Source organism: Rhamphochromis longiceps, linkage group LG9 (assembly GCF_057381845.1).
Source record: "Rhamphochromis longiceps isolate RC_006_pf linkage group LG9, R_longiceps_female_GT1.1, whole genome shotgun sequence".
NCBI classification, from domain to species: Eukaryota; Metazoa; Chordata; class Actinopteri; order Cichliformes; family Cichlidae; genus Rhamphochromis; species Rhamphochromis longiceps.
The window spans coordinates 13,833,140-13,852,219 of NC_140565.1; the positions used below are offsets into that span (position 1 = coordinate 13,833,140).

At 43.8% G+C, this 19,080-nt stretch overlaps 1 protein-coding gene, 1 long non-coding RNA gene and 3 other non-coding genes across 5 annotated transcripts; 2 read left to right on the top strand and 3 right to left on the bottom strand.

Moving 5' to 3' along the window:
* The first annotated feature begins 774 nt into the window (after positions 1 to 774).
* LOC146661987 (uncharacterized) lies at positions 775 to 2,425 on the top strand. The gene is made up of 2 exons (XM_085417760.1): positions 775 to 1,093; positions 1,548 to 2,425. The coding sequence occupies exons 1-2, from the start codon at positions 916 to 918 to the stop codon at positions 2,060 to 2,062; spliced, it is 693 nt and encodes a 230-aa protein (XP_085273886.1). The 5' UTR covers positions 775 to 915; the 3' UTR covers positions 2,063 to 2,425.
* A 3,109-nt stretch (positions 2,426 to 5,534) lies between these two features.
* Positions 5,535 to 5,616, bottom strand: trnas-aga (transfer RNA serine (anticodon AGA)). Its single transcript has one exon. It is a non-coding gene; the product is annotated as a tRNA-Ser (tRNA).
* A 2,546-nt stretch (positions 5,617 to 8,162) lies between these two features.
* On the top strand, positions 8,163 to 12,118 carry LOC146661989 (uncharacterized). The gene is made up of 2 exons (XR_014913286.1): positions 8,163 to 8,892; positions 11,370 to 12,118. It is a non-coding gene; the product is annotated as an uncharacterized LOC146661989 (long non-coding RNA).
* A 6,061-nt stretch (positions 12,119 to 18,179) lies between these two features.
* On the bottom strand, positions 18,180 to 18,261 carry trnas-aga (transfer RNA serine (anticodon AGA)). Its single transcript has one exon. It is a non-coding gene; the product is annotated as a tRNA-Ser (tRNA).
* A 575-nt stretch (positions 18,262 to 18,836) lies between these two features.
* trnag-ucc (transfer RNA glycine (anticodon UCC)) lies at positions 18,837 to 18,908 on the bottom strand. Its single transcript has one exon. It is a non-coding gene; the product is annotated as a tRNA-Gly (tRNA).
* Between the last annotated feature and the right edge of the window lie 172 nt (positions 18,909 to 19,080).

The following is a 19,080-nucleotide window of genomic DNA, read 5'->3' on the forward strand; positions in this document are numbered from 1 at the left end:
GCTAGAATTATCCAAAAAACAGCACATGTAGTGAGAGAACACCCACTAAAAATACTCACTACACATAGCATAGTGGCATACGTGAATTCACAAGCATTTTGTATGTCACCACGGGCACAACAGAGACTGAGCAAAGTCTTAGAGGCCCCAAATTTGACATTCACACATGAAGGAATTAACATGGCAGATTTAATGGGTGTAGGGGAACCACATGACTGCGCCAAAAGAGCACAGATCGAGGAAAAGATTAGAGAGGACCTGAAGGCCGAACCCATACCGGGAGCTGAGGACTGGTTCACCGATGGATGTTGCCACCGAGACGAAGGAGGACTGAAAGCAGGGTATGCGGTGGTTTGCAGAGTAGAAGGAGATTATCAGGTCAGAGAGTCAGGAAGGATTGAGGGAAAGCAGTCGGCCCAGAGAGCTGAAGTGATAGCCTTAGCTCGAGCTTTGAGACTAGCCAAGAACAGGAGAGTGAACATCTACACCGATTCGGCATATGCGTTTGGAGCAGCGCATGTGGAGCTGCCTCAGTGGAAAAGAGCAGGATTCAGAACAGCAACCAATGCACCTATTTCCCACAAACATGAAATGGAGGAACTGGAAAAGGCCTTGGCTGACCCAGAGGAGGTGAGCATTATAAAATGCAAAGCTCACTCCCAAGGAACCAGCATGGTGGAAAAAGGAAACTAGAGAGCAGACGAAGCCGCAAAGGAGGCCGCAGGCTACAAAGGACGGAGACAAATGATACAGGTAACCCCAGAAGAAGAGATACCTGTTGACCTGATTGAGGAAGTTAAACGGGCCCAGGAGGAGGCATCCCCAGAGGAAAAGGGGGTGTGGAAAAACAAAGGAGCCTGGCAGGATGGACATTTGTGGAGGGGGCCAGACGGGCGCCCCGTGCTGACAGCCAAAATGGCAGAACAGAAGGTGGATGAAGCCCACGGACTTGCCCACGTGGGGAGAGCCCAGATGGAAAGAAATTTGTGTCATTGGTGGCATCCTGAGCTGCGAGGAATGATAAGGGAGAAGGCCAGGATGTGCTTAATCTGTGGGGCACACAATCCTAAGCCAGCAGTAAAACCGGAAGTGGGTAAGTTTCGGCCCCCTGAGAGGCCGGGAGAGGAGATTGTTATTGATTTCACTGATATGATTGATTCCGGGCCGGGCGGTGTAAGATATTTGTTAGTGTGTTGACGCTCTGACCGGCTGGCCAGAGGCCTGGGCTACAAAAAAGGAGGATGCTAAGACTGTCGTTAAGTGTTTAATCAATCATTACATTCCCCGTCATGGGTTCCCGAAAAGAATTAGATCAGATAATGGAACCCATTTTAAAAATTAAGATTTGGAAAAAGTAGAAAAAATGTTGGGCGTCCAGCATAAATTTGGAACGGTCTATCATCCTCAGTCTCAGGGGAAAGTAGAAAGAATGAACCTAAATTTGAAAAACAAATTGGCAAAAATCTGCGCGCAAACAGGGCTAAATTGGGTCGCAGCCCAGCCGGTTGCGTTGATGACCATAAGATGTTCTGTTAATCAATCCACAGGTTTTACACCATACGAGCTGCAAACCGGGAGACAGTTTCCGGCACCTTGGACGGTGGCCTCGGTTGAACGGGACGAAAAGGGGAACCGGTCCCACGCAGACTACTGGAACGAGCTAAAGGCGCTAGTGTCCAGTTTCACGAAACAGGCGGCTTGTAAAGGGCCCACAGGAGAAGGAGAGGTCCCGGACGCGAAAACAGTGTGGCTGAGAGTCATCAAACGAAAGTGGAAGGAGCCCCGCTGGACTGGTCCATATGAGGTATCGGCTCGGACGGCGACAGCGGTCCAACTGAAGGGGAAAGGCGACACCTGGTATCACTGGACGCAGTGCGCAGCCGCGCACGAGGGCTTGGTGGGGAAGGATCAATCTCAACCCGACGCAGGTGAAATTGAGCGGCAGAATAATCCCTCACACCTGTGTAACGGGCCGACCGGTGGTCTACCCGGAAGGTCGAAGAAAGAAGAGCAGCCAAGGAGGAGATCGCCGCGCCAACGAAAAGGAGCGGTACCACACTGAACACCTAAAACAAGAGAGAGGCTCTGATAAAGGGCTTTGAACTTTTTACTACACCATAACATTCACATACCACCATGCCATCACAACAATTAGACACTGGTGATGAAAGAAGAGTTTCAAAAGCCATCACAATGTTCAAAATTATTATGAGTTTGATGTTAACTATGTTGCTAATCATGGCTATTTGTTTTTTTGATTTGTTTGTTGCAGACCGACCCGGGAAACCAGTCTGAGCACGGAGGCCATGCCAGTCCGGCGTTGTTTGATACACCAATTACATCACGCGTGATCTATAGTGATTTAAAGCTGCGGGCAAGAGTGAAGCGCGAGGTCTCTGGTAAAAAGGATGAGTGTCTCAGCACATATGGTGGTTTAGAATTAGATTATGTTATTGGCGCCACAACTTCCTTTACGTTTGATCTGTGTGATGTTGTTAATTGCAGGGACGTCGGCAGTGCCTGGAGGGGATACAATGTGTGGGTCTGTTGGGATTATTCAGTGAGTACGCACTGCGAGAGGGGAAATCGTCCTTATGACAGCTGGTGCCGTAATTGGGACCAGGTAAGGGGTTACACTGGGCAAAAATTGGGAACCGTTAGAACTAGGATCAGAAAACGGGCTTAACTACAGAGGGATTTCAGCCCCTCTGGAAACGCGTTAACCTTATCATTGGGGAATTGGCATCGCAAACAATCTATGTATTTGGTTCTGGGGGTGGAAATAGCGGGGGTTGATCTAAAAGGGTTAAGAACACAAGAATGTAGATAGGATTAATTAGGTTCACTATAATGTACTGAGGCTCTCTAACCTCACCAGAGACGGCATGGAGGGGTTGGCGGAGCAGGTGGGTCCGACCTCGTTAATGGGAGTGCAGAATAGAATGGCCCTTGATATGTCGTTAGCGGACAAAAAGGGGGCGTTTGTCCTATATTGGCCGATCACTGTTGTAATTTTATTCCAAACAAGACTGCTCCAAATGTGTCGGTAACCAAGGCTCTGGAGGGCCTAAAGAGCCTTTCTGAAACTATGCATGATCACTCCGGTGTTGATAGTCCGTTGGAAGGCTGGCTGACCTGAGTGTTCGGACGGTGGAAGGGGGTCATCGCTTCGGTCATGTTTTCTTTGTCTGTTGTGGTGGGTATTATAGTTATTTGTTGTTGTCTCATCCCTTGTGCCAGAAGAATGTTTAAAAGTATGTCTGTGAGGGCAGTGGACCCTGGAGTCATTACTCCAATGTCCATGATGCCAAGGATGCATGTGGAACTGAATGTGTAGGCCAAGGAGGGACACAACTGTTTGTGACCTCTGGATTCTCCAGAGGTCAACAGAGGGAATTGTAGAATAAGGAGGGGATGTTTTTCTCATTATCATTTAATATTTTAATATGCCATTATTAGTTCATTAGAAGTATATAACCAGCTTTGCATTAAGCATAAATTGAAGTTTTTGATCTTACATTATTCTTTGCATTACAGTGATGGTGATAACTTTAGTTTGATCTTTTCTTACAGGTGCCAGAATAATAACATGATTTTCCATTGCAGATGTAACCATGATCATTCCATACACATTGCAGTTTGTTGCTTATTCTAGAGTTGTGCTCAAGGTAATTAAAGGTTAAAAGCTACAGCCAGCGCGAGTCTGGCTGATCTATGGAGGGCAAAGGCTTTGAGCTTGGAAGGCCGCACGCGCTTACACAGCACTTATAAGATGTTATTCTTGGTGATTTTGTGCTTAGTCATGTTTTAATATGTTTTAAGTAGAAGTAGCTGATCCAGCAATATTCATTTAATATTATATACTTGATTTAGAGCAATACACACTGATGGTCTTAATAAATGAAAGAGTCCTTGTAGCTGCCATGTTGTGTCTTAGCAGGGTACAGACGGTTCCAGGAGAAGGGGGGCAGGTAGCGTCTGCCCTCGGGAAGGAGACAATGTTATTCTTTCTGTTAAATAAAATTGTCAACATTGATTGTATTACACCTGTCACTACGCATGAGGGGGCGTTCTAATACCCTGATTTCATAAAACTATGGTGATGTGTTTTTTGAGATGAGATCTGAGACTGTCTGCATACAGTGTCCATCTCCCACGTGTGTGATCATTAAATCATCGTTTGACTCAACCCGACCGGACCAGTGTTGTTATTGTGGGTTTTTTCCTCTGGTGTCCATCCCAATATTCTGAACCTTAACACTTGTCAGGTTCTAAACTGGTCAAAAGGTAGATCACTAAAAAGACTAGTGCTTTCATGCAACTGCACATTTAATCTCATCAGCAAAGCTTCTTTGCTACTCAAGTGTGGCCTCTCACGCATTTAAACTCTTGCGTGATTTTTAGCACCTTGAGAGTCGCAATGGTCACGCGAGTTCTTCAGGTCACAGCAGACAAGGTGAGAATAGGTGTGAATCTGTCTTGGGACGAATCTGGGACGAGGACGTCTTTGGCTCCTCTTTCAAGTTATTGGACTTTGGCAAAAAGGTTTTACGCTTAATTCAAAAATGAGAGCAAGTGTCTGTGTCCCGAATACAAAGTGGGAGCTGGTTCCACAGAGAGGGGCCTGAAAAGTGATGGCTCTGCCTTCCATTGCACTTTAAAATCCCCTCGGAAGCCAGCAGTCTGAGAGCAAAGCACTCTGTTGGGATGATATGGCACTGTGAGATCTTGTAGACAAAATTGGTGGTGATTATTCAAGACCTTGTGTGTGAGGGCAAGTATTTGGATTTTTATTTGGGATTTAATTGGGAGCCAATGAAGAGAGAAGTCCATATGGGGGAAATCTACTCTGTCCTTCCAGTCCCTGACTGTGCTCTGGATGCAGCGTTTTGGAAAACAGTGTAAAGGCTTTTCAGGAAGCTTTTAGGACACTGTGAAAATACTGAATTTGAATAGTGGAGGCTAGAAGTAGTGAATGTATCCTTCCTCTCTATCATTAGATGGAGAGAGTGTACAAAGGCCGGCATAGTGGGTCTGTGGCCACTCTTGCTTGCGCTTTTGCGTGTCTGTCAGCCAGCTGTGGAGAAGAGCAAAGTTTTTACATGCAAAGAGCTGTAGTGAAAAGCAGTGTTCCAAACAATGAAATGTGTCCACTCCTTGTGCTTTTCATGCAGTAATGTTTGAAGCTATTTCTGCTGTTGTCCCATTCCCGGTGAAATCCGCTGTGCCTCCAATCCCGATCCCAGTCCTCTTGCAAAGCAATCAGCATTTGTCAGACGCATGAGTCATTGGCGGTACTCAGACTGGATCCTGGACGACTACACGGGGGAACGTGTGGGGTGGCTAAGAGACCAATTGAAGGATGCCATGTTTACTGAATATGTGCCTAATTTTGTCAGGACATAGCTGGGTCCATTGCTTCTGCGTGCTCTATTTTCACAAGCAAAGGCCTGGCTCTTTCTCCTGGCACCTTCTCAGGTGATCTCCATGCCTTCTTCTCAAATCAACGTCTGGACTGCCGCAAAACAGTTGACCGTTGTCGACAGGATTCGAACCTGTGCGGGGAGACCCCAATGGATTTCTAGTCCATCGCCTTGACAGCTCGGCCACAACAACCACATTGAGCTGTGGAACTACATACTTGAAAGACATACGTCTTCCAAGTCCTACGCCACACATCTTTCAAGTAGGATGTGCACAACAACGGCCACGCTGGATTGTAAATGCGGTAGCTGCATGACTTTGGTGCGAAAGCTTGTGGTTTTGCAGTTCCGTGAGATTGGTGCAGCACAGCTGCGGTTGAAGCTAGCTGGCTGACATTAGCCGGGAATCGAACCCGGGTCAACTGCTTGGAAGGAAGCTATGCTCGCCACTATACCACCATCGCTGTGAAAGGCTACAACATCACTGATTCATTGTCCGGCTTATACAGATTTTCAGGACAATTAACAAGGTGGGCATTGTGATTACTCGCTTGTCAGGTTCTAAACTGGTCAAAAGGTAGATCACTAAAAAGACTAGTGCTTTCATGCAACTGCACATTTAATCTCATCAGCAAAGCTTCTTTGCTACTCAAGTGTGGCCTCTCACGCATTTAAACTCTTGCGTGATTTTTAGCACCTTGAGAGTCGCAATGGTCACGCGAGTTCTTCAGGTCACAGCAGACAAGGTGAGAATAGGTGTGAATCTGTCTTGGGACGAATCTGGGACGAGGACGTCTTTGGCTCCTCTTTCAAGTTATTGGACTTTGGCAAAAAGGTTTTACGCTTAATTCAAAAATGAGAGCAAGTGTCTGTGTCCCGAATACAAAGTGGGAGCTGGTTCCACAGAGAGGGGCCTGAAAAGTGATGGCTCTGCCTTCCATTGCACTTTAAAATCCCCTCGGAAGCCAGCAGTCTGAGAGCAAAGCACTCTGTTGGGATGATATGGCACTGTGAGGTCTTGTAGACAAAATTGGTGGTGATTATTCAAGACCTTGTACTTAAACCCAGATGGACTGAGACGAAAGGGCAGATCAGACTGTTGAAGTTGACGTGCTGCCGTATTAACAGGAAAACACTCACTTTTCCCCAAATTTAATTTATAACCTGAAAACGAACTGAAGTTCTCCAGAACACTTAAAACAGCAGGGATGGAGCATGCCGGATCAGTCATATATAATAACAAGTCATCCGCATACAATGATACTTTATGTGTAATGCCATTACGGATGATTCCCCTGAATACAGAAGAAGATCTCAATGTAATAGACAGAGGCTCGATGGCAATGGCAAAGAGTAAGGGAGACAAAGGGCAACCTTGATGACAACCACGACCCAGCGCAAAATAATCAGAGTAAACATCATTAGTATGAACACTGGCTTTAGAGGATGAATAAAGAAGCCGAATCCAGGAAATAAATTTATCGCCAAAACCAAATTTCTCTAAAACAGCAAACAAGTACTCCCACTCCACCCTATCGAAAGCCTTTTCAGCATCTAAAGAAATCACAAGTTCAGGAAGTTCAGATCGACGCTTTGCGTAAATAACATTGAAGAGTGTACGGGTATTAAAAAACAATTGCCGTCCCTTTATAAAGCCATTCTGCTCTTCAGATATAATTCGAGGAAGCACATCCTCAAGGTGAGATGCAATTACTTTAGCCAATACCTTTGCATCGGCATTAAGCAGAGATAATGGCCTGTAGGAACCACAGGAGGTTGGGTCCTTGTCATTTTTGAGAAGGAGCGCTATGGTTGCTTGTGTGAAAGTAGGTGGTAATGAACCCATTTCCAAGGATTCGTTAAACACAGACAAAAGCAATGGTGCCAATTTACCAAATGTTTTATAGAATTCAATTGGAAACCCATCCGGGCCCGGGGCTTTATTAGACTGCATAGCTGTAATAGCTTTTAATACTTCTTCAACAGATAATGGGGAGTCCAATTGCCCCGCATCATTAGTACCAATAACAGGGTTTGAAAGATTATGAAGAAATGCATTCATTTTAGCTTTATCCGTGGGAAATTCGGACCTGTACAACAAAGAGTAAAATGTTTTAAAGGTAGAATTAATTTCCAAGGGATCTGTAGTAATATTGTCATAAGAGTGTTTAATACTGGGTATCACACGCGAGGAGGCCTGACGTCGTAACTGATGTGCCAACAAGCGGCTAGCCTTGTCACCATATTCGTAATATGAGCCACGACTGCGTAGTAATAAGTGCTCAGCCTCTTTGGTTGACATAAGATCAAATTCTGCTTGCAAATCAAGGCGCTGCTTCAGTAATTCTGGAGAAGGGTTCAGTGTATAACTTTGATCAAGGTTACTAATTGCAGCTATAAGTTCTTTAAGGCTGGCATTAATCTTTTTATTAGCACGGACAGAGTAAGAAATAATTTGACCTCTCAGGTAGCATTTAAGAGTCTCCCATAGCAGAGAATATGAAACAGAATCATCCTGATTGAAGGACAAGAACTCCTCAATAGAGCTTGAAATAAATTCACAAAATTCTTTATCCGCCAGAAGGAGAGAGTTAAATCTCCAAAGTGGAGGGCTACGTTTATGGGTAGAAAGCTGAACATCCAATAGCAGAGGAGAATGATCAGATATTACAATACCAGAATAGTCGGAAGAATTAACACATGAATTAAGAGTTCTGTCGATGAAAAAATAATGTTAGATTATTCTGTTATTATATGTTACCTTATATATGTAATCAAAGTAGTTGAATTAGAATACTGCTGTAGATCACATTATACCCTTTAATATAGAGTGTGTGAGCTGTATGTAGTTTAGTTCTCATTATACTTTTGAGTTAACAGAACATATTCACATATTAGTTCATTAGATAAATGTGCATCACTCTGTATCCTTGATCTGCTGGGAATGTGTTACACTGTTTTCTTGACATGCTTAATTGTTGAATCATGAAGAGAAGGTTGTAAGCAGGAGACTCTGTGTCTAAAGACAGGGGAGATAGATAGACCACATTCCACACCCCCACCTTACAGAAAGCAGAGAAACAACTGCCGAGGTCATAACTTAGGCGCTGTAACAGAGAAAGAATGTGATGTTTTGGCTTTTACGACTAGCTGGGGGCCACTAGAGACTATAAAAAGCTGAGCAACCCGTCACCATTTTGAGACATGTGCCTGACCCTCTGGTAGCATCTCTCCCGTCCGGACGTTGTAATGCTCTGACTGTTGAATTGTATGGAAATAAATGATTGTTGATTGAGCATTTATACACCGAGTATTGTCCCTCCTTCAGCCCAAAGATTCAAAGAATTGGGAGATTTCAACAACTTGGTGCCGTGTGACCCGGATCTTTGGTGTGCTGAGGAGGTGCAGATTTGACCTTTGGTGAGATCGTGAGGCAAGGTGAACAGAGGACCGGTCCAAAAATAAAAAGGTAAGCACAGTCTGTTGTATTATAAATACCAAATGTGCATATTGGGCTTTCCAAATTAATCTGTTCACTGAGTTACACGTATTTTCACAGTAAATTTGTCGGTGTCTGGTTTTTGGCGCAAGATACTAACAACATAAGTTGAGGCTGAATTTCAGTGTGTTAAATAAACTGCTTCTACCGAGATACTAATAACATACTACGTTGGACTAGTTGCAGTAAACTGCTTCTACCGAGATACTAATAACATACTACGTTGGACTAGTTGCAGCCACTTTACCTTCCACATTTAATTTTGTCTAAATACTGGCTTCTGTAGCAATAATACATTAGAATTTCTTCTGAAGACGCGGCCATTAGTTCAGTACATTGAAGTCGAGGTTTGAAGTTTGTTTATGGTGTCGGTTACGTCCTGGCTCTTGCCGGCCATGAAATAGAAGTTGATTTAAGGAAAAGCAGATGCTGGCTCACGGTGCGGTTGAACGCTGGCAACGCGAGAGCGAAACACGTCCGTAGGTTTGGTTTATGATACGGCCGTGTTCCGGTGGTGCGGCCGTGAAGTGCAGTAGTGGTTGGTGCTAGTTTAGTACATTGAATAGAGGTTTGACGGTGGTTTGTGGCGTCAGTCGAGTTTTTTTTTAAGGGCTGCGGTCATAAAACAAAGTAAAATTTTACTTGCCAAGAAGTACATAGAGCAAAACCTGGTTTATGATGTCGGGTATAACTTCGGGGATGCAAGCATCACTTTTATGATGCGATTTTGCCCCGTTGTGGCGGTCATAAGCGCAGAGAAAGGGGTATTTTGGTCTATGGTTGTTGTGCTTCAGAAGAGTCTAACAGTTGAGCTCAGAGGTTTCTGTGCAAACTTCCACTGATGAGGAACGCTCTCTGTGTGTCTCACTGATGGTGTAAGGCGCTGTGTGTGTAAGGCGCGCTCTGGCTGTGTGTGAGGTGCGCGCTGAGTGTGTTTCTGTGTGTGAAGTCTGAACACAGTGACAGTGACGGTTGATGTGTTTGATTAGGAGGACGCTAGAGCAAAGACACATTTTAGGATCAAAGGTTGATGCCTAGTGTACCTGTGGAAATAATTTTGCCCTAGGAGTGGCGACCCTCCTGTTCGTGGACGCGCGGCCAGGACCGGCGGCGTCCGGATGCCGAGGTGGTGACTTGGGGAGGTGAGGGCCCCCGCATAGCTACGGAATAACACTGGGACCGCAGCGTAATCGCGGGTTCACATTTATTCCGGACTAGAACAAGACACATTTTGCGAACAAAGGTTGAGTCTAGATTAGTAAAGAAATAAAAAGGTTAAATTCCTCGTTTCAGTGGTTGAAATTGTTGTGTGCCTGTCCCCTGACGAGTGTGAAATTAAAATAAAGAGGGAATTTGGAGCCACATAGAGATAGACGGGCATAATTGGGTGTATTACTCTGTGGTGTAATAAAAAAAAAAGAAAAGAGAGAGATAGTGAGAGGTGTGCAGTGGAGAATTGTGGAGGAGTAGAGAGAGGAATGTGTTGGGAGACTGGCGTGCAGTTTACGCTGTCAAGGTAGGCGTGTTGCCTGCTTATCTGTTTAACATGTGATGAAAATGAAATTAAATAAATCTCTTAGTGTGTTAATACAGGAAGCTGCGGACCTGGACCAACTGCCCCCACAAGCACAGCGGCCGAAGCAAAATTATAAGTAATGGGAACCACACCCAGCACGAATCAGCAGCTGTGAAACAGACAGCAGCGAGGAGAGAATTAGAGGAGAAATGAAGGTTTTAAGAGCACATGAAATTGGGTTGAATTTTGGGGCCAACGGACTTGTGGAGGTTGGGAAGGCGTCCGGAGCATCACAACAAAAAGGTGAAACAAAAACACACAAGCAGAGAAATCTGAGAGAAAGGCTCCTTTTAAGGTAACGCCTAGTTTGAGAAAAAGATAAAATTAACCTGCCTGCCTACAAATGCACATACACGCAATGAAGAAACAGCTTACACTCATGAACACGTGAAGATTTTCCAGCAAGGCTAAAGCAGCGAAACTTAACATACATCTGTTGTTAAAGGATAAATACATTACTGACAAATAAACTCTCTGGGTTGCAGGACAACAATTTAACTTAAAAGAAAAAGACACTGGTCTGACCAACCAGTGAAGACATGACAAATTTAGGGGTTAAAAGATTCAAATTGTGACATGTTTTCTGCTGATTGATTGATACAAGTGATTACTGAATGAAAGAAAATTTCCTTTTGGGCTTTTAAACATGATCTTAAGAATTTTAACAGGTGCATGTTGTCCTGTCAACTTGGTGGGTTAGGAGTTGATTATATCGGGAGAGAAAAAACAAAAAAAGGGGGAGAGAAGGCTGACACAGGGCCTGGCCCCGTTGTCTCCCCTCTGAATAACACAGCCAACACAACATCATTTTCCTGTTCGTTTGTTTTTGTTTTGTTTTGTTTTTGTTTTTTCTATACATATTTAATTACAGGCTGCTTTGCCGGCCCTGAAAGCCGAGGCTGACTGGACTCCTGCTCTCCCCCATACGTGACACTGACCAAATGCTGCAACAGCTGGACCCACAACAACGACCTGAGAATGTCAACAGACCTGCAGGAATGTGATCTCATGCAGCCGAGATGGAGAGCACTAAACCTAAGGCCCGTTTCACTACACGGGGGAAAATTCCCAGACTGCGTCAGCTGACAGAGCTCAGCTGTGACGAGACGCCCGCCAAGCCCGAATGAAAAGTAAGGCCGAGCGAAAGAATGCTGACCTTGATAACTTTGCATTCACACTGTGCAGGACAGTGATGGACCAACACGGATGATCGGGCGGCAAAAAGGGCGTGACCGAGACAGGAGGAGTAACTGAGGTCAGAAGGCACCTCAGAATGGACAAAAAACACAGAAGAAGATGCAGGTTTTACCTGCGGTGAACATCGACACTGGAGAAAGGACTGCCCCAATTGGGGTCAGAACCAGGACGGACAGAACTTTGAGCAGCAGCAGCAGCAATGGTCGCAAACAAACTGAAAAGGAGGGGGGCAGGACCCCAGGGCATGCTTCAGGCCGTGGTTTACCCAAGACACCAGAACAGGAAAGTGATGAACAAACACACACACACACACACACACACACACACACACACACACACACACACACACACACACACACACACACACACACACACACACACACGTCTCCAAACACACAGATTCAGAATGAAGTGAAATACACACATGAACACGTGCACTCGTTGAGTGAGTGAGAAATGACACACACACACATATACACACACACATACACACACACACACACATTGGAATGCTGATTCACTGAGAAGTGATCCACATACACACACACACACGCTGATGCAATGAAGAATGCTTTGCTTATGCTGATATGCAAAATGCTGCACACAAACATCCCAATGCATAATTTTTATGAGGAGCCATGGATTACCATTGATTACTTAGAATGTGTTATATGTCACCTAGAAGGCATTTATGTAGAGTTAATAAGGTCTAAAACGGTTTGGTTATGAAAACAATGTCTGTGCGTGATGTCTGTTTATGGCTCAAGGCCTTGACTGAATTCTTTGCTGTGCTTCACACAGCCCTGATGAGGAACAGTGGCACAGAGTGAAGATGATGAATTAATAGTGTAAGTTTAGGTCGGAGTACGGCATTTTCTGTAATTGAGATTTGATTCAAGGAGGAACAAAAGGTGTTACGGCACCTGAGGTTCTCATTCCCACGCAATATTGTCCCGGCAGGAAGCAAAATGTTCCTGTGAATTTCTGGTTGATTGTTTGGTTTTGCTTAGTGCTAGCTTGATTTTATCAGTGAGCTTTGGCTTGTGCTCTTTCTCGTAAGCGAGAGAGGATAGTTTTATGCTTGGATATGTCTGCAACGGGCCCTAGTTTATGTTATTGTTATTAGTGTTTTGTTGGTTACGTCTGTTTTCGTTTTTGTTACAGTGCACTGGAGAAAAAACATCTGAGAGGTGTGATCCACCGGTGGTGATATGGTGATATTTTGTGAGTTCATGATTTAACAATCAGCTCTTTAAACAAGGCCTGAAAGATTGAAATTTAAAGCGCTATGAAATATTCTTACAAAAACAGTTGCAAAGTGTGCTTCTCCATGATTGTAATTGGCTTGGGAGAAATTCACTTATAGGGAACACTGAGAAGTTCTGAGTCTAAAAGGATTGCATCGAGTCAATCCGGCCCAAAAAACAACAAGGAATTGTTTTCCTTTAAAATGATGACGTCATCTTGCTGGTGATGGAGGCTCGAATAGGTTGCGCGGGAGACTCCATTATCAGCAAAATCTGGTATGAATGTGTGTGGAGGTATGCATGTGAATGGACTGTGATGGACTGACGACTACAAGTTTTGACTGACTTGATACTGAGACAATGACTGCACCCACTTTAGGATTAGTAAATGCCAATAAACAATTCACCCAGCGGGCAAGAGAAGGGTGGATGCTTCGCTTTGTTTTGTTTTGTTTTTGCAGGAGCAGGAGGATAAGAGAGACTGGAGGAGGAGACTCTAGCTTCACATAAGTATGAACTGCAGACTTAACACTTTGGTTGCTGAGTCTGAGTTACTGATGTTTGCATTAAGAAAACTGTGCTATATTAGCTGTGTTTTGATTAAGGTATCATGTTATATTATTGGGAATGCCAAATGCTACAGTGGAGACAACTATTGATATCACTCATGACTGGAATATGTTACTATTAACCACAGCAGGCCACTGTAAAAAAGTCAATTAATTGTTATAGAGGAAAATCGCCAAAATTTAACAATACCTATGAATGGCTTGCCACGTTCAGAATAGAGATATGGAATAATGAACATTGGTCCACGTGATTTAGGTTCTCATTTGAAATAGTAAGTTATTAGATGTAGAATATAATTGACAGGGACATTTGATAGGATGTGGTACTGCAAAAGAACAAGAGCAAAGTAAATAAAGAAAATATTGTGTTTAGTTTGGATAAATTCAAATTAAAATGTACCATTACACTCAGAGGATCAATATGGAATAAAACATATGCAAAATTTGTATGAAGTACATGACTGATAACTGTTCTGTCCTGAGCGTTTGTTTCTAGAGCACCCACTTGACCACACCAACAGTTTCTCGCCACCAACAGGGGGTATTTGCAAAGAATAGGGAGGAATATCATCAAAAACTGGGAAAGGTAAGCCCTGAAGGGGGTGATGACACCATAACTTTCACTTATGGTCAAATTCTTAAAATTTGACCCCAAACTTGAAGATTCTTCAAACATTTAGAGACAGAGTGGATAAACATAATGTCGCAAACCACATAAGGATGGAGCATTTGAATCAATAAGATGGTGAAATAACACGCAGTAAAATGTGGATCATGTTGATTATGTTTATTCCAGTGTGCAGAGGAGTCAATTCCCTTCACAAAGTTTATAAATTCACTTGAACCAAAATTAGGAGCACCCGGTGCTGCAAGAGTTAATAGTCACAATACCCAAGGACAAGCACAAGAGCATGACTGATATGATGGGACTGGGATTTTGCTACACTTAATTATTGCAGACACAACTAAAACTAGAACTATAACTAATCAAAACTAAACTAAACTAGCAAACAATTGGTAAAAACTGATTAAAACTGATATAAAATTGAAAATCTGAAGTCGAAGCTAAATAAAAATAAAAACTGATGAAAATTGCAAAACTATTACAACCCTGGTCCAGACTAAGATGGCGTTGGACATCTTCAGGGCAGAAAAGGGTTGGTGTGACCAAGGTGTGGTTTGGCTTGTTGTATGTACATTTCAAAATGTTACAGCTCTGGATGGACCAGTTACCAGGGCATGGAAGGATGACAGACTTCATTACATGAGGAGAAGGGAAATTTCCGGGATTGAGGATCCTCTGGGATAACAAGGCTGGAGCAACGGTACTCGAGAGAAGAATTTCTGATACTTTCTGAGATATGATGTCACTAACCTTCTCTTTTAATTGTCTAGCTCCAATGAATTGACACATGGGAGTGTGTCAAAAAGGGGGAGTTGAGTCCAAACATCAAACAATGGTTTTATGAACATCTTATGACGTTATTTCTGTGTTTAATAATTTAGCTATGGTAAAACTTAAGCTTATAATGTGCTAGACTTAGAAAGGGTTCACTAATTTTTGATTTCTTTTACATACACATAGATTATGATTAGAATAAGTCCCTGGGTGAGAGAGTCTGAACATAATATTTTAAATGGCCTGTATTTATATAGCGCTTTACTAGTCCCTAAGGACCCCAAAGCGCTTTACATATCCAGTCATCCACCCATTCACACACAGGTGACGGCAAGCTACATTGTAGCCACAGCCACCCTGGGGCGCACTGACAGAGGCGAGGCTGCCGGACACTGGCGCCACCGGGCCCTCTGACCACCACCAGTAGGCAACGGATGAAGTGTCTTGCCCAAGGACACAACGACCGAGACTGTCCAAGCCGGGGCTCGAACCGGCAACCTTCCGATTACAAGGCGAACTCCCAACTCTTGAGCCACGATCGCCCCATTTAAACCAAATTTGAATCATTAGAACAACAATGGATAACAATATTAGATTATCAAGGCTAGGGAGAGAGGTGTTTTGGTTTTCTGTCTCTTGCAGAGAAAGGAAGAGACACCAGATGGGGACACGGAGATGTGAGGACCCTTCACAGCAGAGACAGATGTAGGGACTGCCGAGACAGCAACTGGGGTCAAGTGTCATGGCGTTTGGGCTCCTGGAGAAGATGGATCCCACAAACACAGCAATAACCATGAAGGGGTTGGCGAAAACCAGGAACACCAGACCAACGAGGTTCGAGAGGCTCTTGGCAAAAAGGGGGACACGGCGGTGACCCCAAAACACACAGATCTTTGTTTGAAATCGGGGCAGAATAATCCCCAGAACTGTGCAATGACTAAAGGGTGGTCTAACCCCGGAGGTCGAAGAAAGAAGCTGAGAATCACCCAACTGGAAGACACTGGTAGCTGCAGCAATAGAAACAAAGGTTAAAAGTTCCTTAGACAGAGGTTCTAGTCTAAGTACATTTGAAAGGTATAAGGTGACATTAAAAAAGGGGTGGAAAACTGGAACACCAAAATAAAGCTGTGGGAAAATTGGGAGTGATGGGAGTGTCATCTGTAACTGCTGTTATGGTTGTAAATCTAACTTTGCTTGCATCTGAACTGCGTGAACACAGAGGTCATCCCACAGATGGTCCACCCATTAAAGGGGGACAGAGGGCCTCAGGATCAAGAAGACCTGGACCTTGCGACCCTGGAGTGCATGTTGTAAGTGATCTCTTTCAGAGATCAAAAGGGGGAATTGTTAGATTATTCTGTTATTATATGTTACCTTATATATGTAATCAAAGTAGTTGAATTAGAATACTGCTGTAGATCACATTATACCCTTTAATATAGAGTGTGTGAGCTGTATGTAGTTTAGTTCTCATTATACTTTTGAGTTAACAGAACATATTCACATATTAGTTCATTAGATAAATGTGCATCACTCTGTATCCTTGATCTGCTGGGAATGTGTTACACTGTTTTCTTGACATGCTTAAGTGTTGAATCGTGAAGAGAAGGTTGTAAGCAGGAGACTCTGTGTCTAAAGACAGGGGAGATAGATAGACCACATTCCACACCCCCACCTTACAGAAAGCAGAGAAACAACTGCCGAGGTCATAACTTAGGCGCTGTAACAGAGAAAGAATGTGATGTTTTGGCTTTTACGACTAGCTGGGGGCCACTAGAGACTATAAAAAGCTGAGCAACCCGTCACCATTTTGAGACATGTGCCTGACCCTCTGGTAGCATCTCTCCCGTCCGGACGTTGTAATGCTCTGACTGTTGAATTGTATGGAAATAAATGATTGTTGATTGAGCATTTATACACCGAGTATTGTCCCTCCTTCAGCCCAAAGATTCAAAGAATTGGGAGATTTTAACAATAATCAAACCTGGAATAAGACTGGTGGACCTGAGAGAAAAACGAAATTTTTTTGATTGAAGGGTTGCGAAATCTCCATGGATCAACAAAATCATTCCGTTTCATAAAATCTGAGAATGTTTTAGACATAGATGATTGAGTCAAATTACGAGGATTAGATCGATCCAAAATTGGATCAAAAACACAATTCAGATCACCACCAAGGATAAGCAAATGTGTATTCAGAAAGGGGATGTTACTCAGCAGTCTATTAGCGAAATCAGCATCATCAAAATTCGGGGCATATACATTTACCAACAAAACCTTTTTCTGCATTAGGGTACCAGCAACAATGGTGTATCTACCATTCGAAGAGAATTGAACTTTCTTATTAATGAGAATGGCCACTCCTCTAGCCTTCGAATTAAAATTTGAGTGAAAGACCTGACCTACCCAAGGGCAATATAACCTGTAATGATCCTTAATGTGAAGATGAGTCTCCTGTAAAAATGCTATGTCAGAATTTAGACGTTTCAAGTGAGTAAAAACCTTAGATCTCTTAACAGGGTTACCCATACCTCTGATATTCCAATTAATGAATCTAAGAGGCATACCTGACCCAGCAATGCTGGGGTCTATATTGCCATTAACCATTTAGAAAAAGGAAGAGGAAAAAGACCAAACCAAAATGCCAGTGGCCATGAAGAGCCGAAAATACTGAATTTGAATAGTGGAGGCTAGAAGTAGTGAATGTATCCTTCCTCTCTATCATTAGATGGAGAGAGTGTACAAAGGCCGGCATAGTGGGTCTGTGGCCACTCTTGCTTGCGCTTTTGCGTGTCTGTCAGCCAGCTGTGGAGAAGAGCAAAGTTTTTACATGCAAAGAGCTGTAGTGAAAAGCAGTGTTCCAAACAATGAAATGTGTGCACTCCTTGTGCTTTTCATGCAGTAATGTTCGATGTTTGAAGCTATTTCTGCTGTTGTCCCATTCCCGGTGAAATCCGCTGTGCCTCCAATCCCGATCCCAGTCCTCTTGCAAAGCAATGAGCATTTGTCAGACGCATGAGTCATTGGCGGTACTCAGACTGGATCCTGGACGACTACACGGGGGCACGTGTGGGGTGGCTAAGAGACCAATTGAAGGATGCCATGTTTACTGAATATGTGCCTAATTTTGTCAGGACATAGCTGGGTCCATTGCTTCTGCGTGCTCTATTTTCACAAGCAAAGGCCTGGCTCTTTCTCCTGGCACCTTCTCAGGTGATCTCCATGCCTTCTTCTCAAATCAACGTCTGGACTGGCGCAAAACAGCTGACCGTTGTCGACAGGATTCGAACCTGTGCGGGGAGACCCCAATGGATTTCTAGTCCATCGCCTTGACCGCTCGGCCACAACAACCACATTGGGCTGTGTAACTACATACTTGAAAGACATATGTCTTCCAAGTCCTACGCCACACATCTTTCAAGTAGGATGTGCACAACAACGGCCACGCTGGATTGTAAATGCGGTAGCTGCATGACTTTGGTGCGAAAGCTTGTGGTTTTGCAGTTCCGTGAGATTGGTGCAGCACAGCTGCGGTTGAAGCTAACTGGCTGACATTAGCTTGCTTGTTTGCATGAACAGTAACACACACAGCTGATGATTTTGCCACCGCAAAGAGCTGATCAGTACATGGTTAGTAAAATGTTATCTTCATTCCAAACATTGAGCACAATATTTAAAGTGGGACTGGGTGTCTTTATGAAGAAGTAGCGTGTCCAATCCCAGTTTCATGTAAGAAGGTAGAGGTATGAAGTGATGAGAACTCAAAGCCTGTGTGAACAGTGTCTTTCCACAGCAAACGGTAGCAGCGAGGCCGATGAAGAATGCACCTGGCCTGACATTGTAAGCATTTGCAGAAAGAGCGGAGAACATTTTTAGTGTAAAACAGTATGCAGTCCACATGCTTGAAAAGCACTGCGCGTGGCAACTGCGATGGCCGGGAATCGAACCCGGGTCAACTGCTTGGAAGGCAGCTATGCTCGCCACTATACCACCATCGCTGTGAAAGACTGGAACATCACTGATTCATTGTCCGGCTTATAAAGCTTTTCAGGACAATTAACAAGGTGGGCATTTTGATTACACACTTGTGAGGTTTTAAAAGAAGTTGAATTTAGATAATAAAAATAACAAAAACACTTTTTACAGTAGCTTCACTCGTGCTACCCTTTT